Consider the following 3,002-nt stretch of genomic DNA (forward strand, 5'->3'; position numbering starts at 1 on the left):
AACTTGGTCACATTACCTGTCGGTCAACTTGGCCACATTACCTGTCGGTCAACTTGGCCACATTACCTGTCGGTCAACTTGGCCACATTACCTGCTAGTTAGTCCACGAGGCCACACTGCCAATTGGTGTCTCTCAGCACAACCATTTGGCCCAACTTCCAACTCCGAGATGTGTGGCCAATAGTAACTGTTACATGCGGCCACACTGACAGATGGCCACGCTGGACACACACACCTACCCCCCCCCCCACCACCCTCGAACACCCCCACCACACCCCTCTCCCTCCCCCTCCCCCCTCTATCCACCCCCCCCCCCCACAATACACGATCAGATTAACAACAATTATCACGATGTGTATTAAATATATATCCTGTAAAATTCAGTAAATATTTCCGAATGCTTTGAGTTAGTTTCAGAGACCAAATATATGCAGTTAAATTTACTCTTTTGGGTAGATGAATAATTCATGGGTGAGTGTGTGAGGAATGGGGCAGGTGTTGTTGTCACTCCCGCCAGGCACGTGTTTTGCATGTGTTGGTTTCCTTTGACTTATTGTTGAGTCCCTCGACCCCCATCACCCCTCGACCCCCAATCACTCCCTCGACCCCCATCACTCCCTCGACCCCCATCATTCCCTCGACCCCCATCACCCCCTCGACCCCCATCACTCCCTCGACCCCCATCACCCCCTCGACCCCCATCACTCCCTCGACCCCCATCACTCCCTCGACCCCCATCATTCCCTCGACCCCCATCACTCCCTCGACCGCCATCATTCCCTCGACCCCCATCACCCCCTCGACCCCCATCACTCCCTCGACCCCCATCACCCCCTCGACCCCCATCACCCCCTCGACCCCCATCACCCCCTCGACCACCATCACTCCCTCGACCCCCATCACCCCCTCGACCCCCATCACCCCCTCGACCCCCATCACTCCCTCGACCCCCATCACCCCCTCGACCCCCATCACTCCCTCGACCCCCATCACCCCCTCGACCCCCATCAACCCCCTCGACCCCCATCATCCCCTCGACCCCATCACCCCTCGACCCCCATCACCCCTCGACCCCCATCACCCCTCGACCCCCATCACTCCCTCGACCCCCATCATTCCCTCGATCCCCATCAATCCCTCGACCCCCATCACCCCTCGACCCCCATCACTCCCTCGACCCCCTTCACTCCCTCGACCCAAATCATCCCTCGACCCCCATCGCCCCTCGACCCCCATCACTCCCTCGAACCCCATCACTCCCTCGACCCCCATCACCCCTCGACCCCCATCGCCCCTCGACCCCCACCACTCCCTCGACCCCTATCACCCCTCGACCCCATCATTCCCTCGACCCCCATCACTCCCTCGACCCCATCACTCCCTCGACCCCAATCACCCCTCGACCCCCATCACCCCTCGACCCCATCACTCCCTCGACCCCCATCACTCCCTCGACCCAAATCACCCCTCGACCCCCATCGCCCCTCGACCCCCACCACTCCCTCGACCCCCATCACCCCTCGACCCCCATCATTCCCTCGACCCCCACCACTCCCTCGACCCCCATCACTCCCTCGACCCCCATCACTCCCTCGACCCCAATCACCCTTCGACCCCCATCACTCCCTCGACCCCCATCACCCCCTCGACCCCCATCACCCTTCGACCCCTATCACTCCCTCGACCCCCCATCATTCCCTCGACCCCCATCACTCCCTCGACCCCCATCACTCCCTCGACCCCCATCACCCCCTCGACCCCCATCACCCCTCGACCCCCATCACTCCATCGTCCCCCATCATTCCCCCGACCCCCATCACTCCCTCGACCCCTATCACTCCCTCGACCCCCATCACCCCCTCGACCCCTATCACTTCCTCAACCCCCATCACCCCTCGACCCCCATTACTCCCACGACCCCCATCACTCCCTCGACCCCCATCACCCCTCGACCCCCATCACTCCCTCGACCCCCATTACCCCTTCGACCTCCATCACCCCTCGACCCCCCCATCACCCCTTCGACCCCCATCACCCCTCGATCCCCATCACCCCTCGACCCCCATCATTCCCTCGACCCCCATCACTCCCTCGACCCCCATCACTCCCTCGACCCCCATCACCCCCCCGACCCCCATCACTCCCTCAACCCCCATCACCCCTCGACCCCCATCCCTCCCTCGACCTCCATCACTCCCTCGACCCCCATCACCCCTCGACCCCCATCACTCCCTCGACCCCCATCACCCTTTCGACCTCCATCACCCCTCGACCCCCATCACTCCCTCGACCCCCATCACCCCTTCGACCCCCATCACCCCTCGACCCCCATCACTCCCTTGACCCCCATAACCCCTCGATCCCCATCACCCCTCGACCCCCATCACTCCCTCGACCCCCATCACCCCCTCGACCCCCACCACCCCTCGACCCCCATCACTCCCTCGACCCCCATCACCCCTCGACCCCCATCACTCCCTCGACCCCATCACTCCCTCGACCCCCATCACTCCCTCGACCCCCATCACCCCTCGACCCCCATCACCCCCTAAACCCCCCATCACTCCCTGAACCCCCATCACCCCTCGACCCCCATCACCCCTTGACCCTCATCACCCCCTCGACCCCCATCACCCCTCGACCCCCATCACCCCTCGACCCCCATCACTCCCTCGACCCCCATCACCCTTTCGACCTCCATCACCCCTCGACCCCCATCACTCCCTCGACCCCCATCACCCCTTCGACCCCCATCACCCCTCGACCCCCATCACTCCCTCGACCCCCATAACCCCTCGATCCCCATCACCCCTCGACCCCCATCACTCCCTCGACCCCCATCACCCCCTGAACCCCCAACACCCCTCGACCCCCATCACCCCTTGACCACCATCACCCCCTCGACCCCCCTCACCCCTCGACCCCCATCACCCCTCGACCCCATCACCCCTCGACCCCGTCGCTCCCTTGACCCCCATCACCCCTCAACCCCCATCACCCCT

General features: G+C 63.6%; 1 protein-coding gene across 1 annotated transcript; it reads right to left on the reverse strand.

Annotated features, from left to right (window-relative positions):
* Positions 1-550: 550 nt before the first annotated feature.
* Positions 551-1,027, reverse strand: LOC138350812 (PE-PGRS family protein PE_PGRS16-like). Its single transcript, XM_069302249.1, has one exon. The coding sequence runs from the start codon at positions 1,025-1,027 to the stop codon at positions 551-553; it is 477 nt and encodes a 158-aa protein (XP_069158350.1).
* Between the last annotated feature and the right edge of the window lie 1,975 nt (positions 1,028-3,002).

This window comes from Procambarus clarkii, chromosome 47 (genome assembly GCF_040958095.1).
Source record: "Procambarus clarkii isolate CNS0578487 chromosome 47, FALCON_Pclarkii_2.0, whole genome shotgun sequence".
In the NCBI taxonomy this organism is placed as follows: domain Eukaryota; kingdom Metazoa; phylum Arthropoda; class Malacostraca; order Decapoda; family Cambaridae; genus Procambarus; species Procambarus clarkii.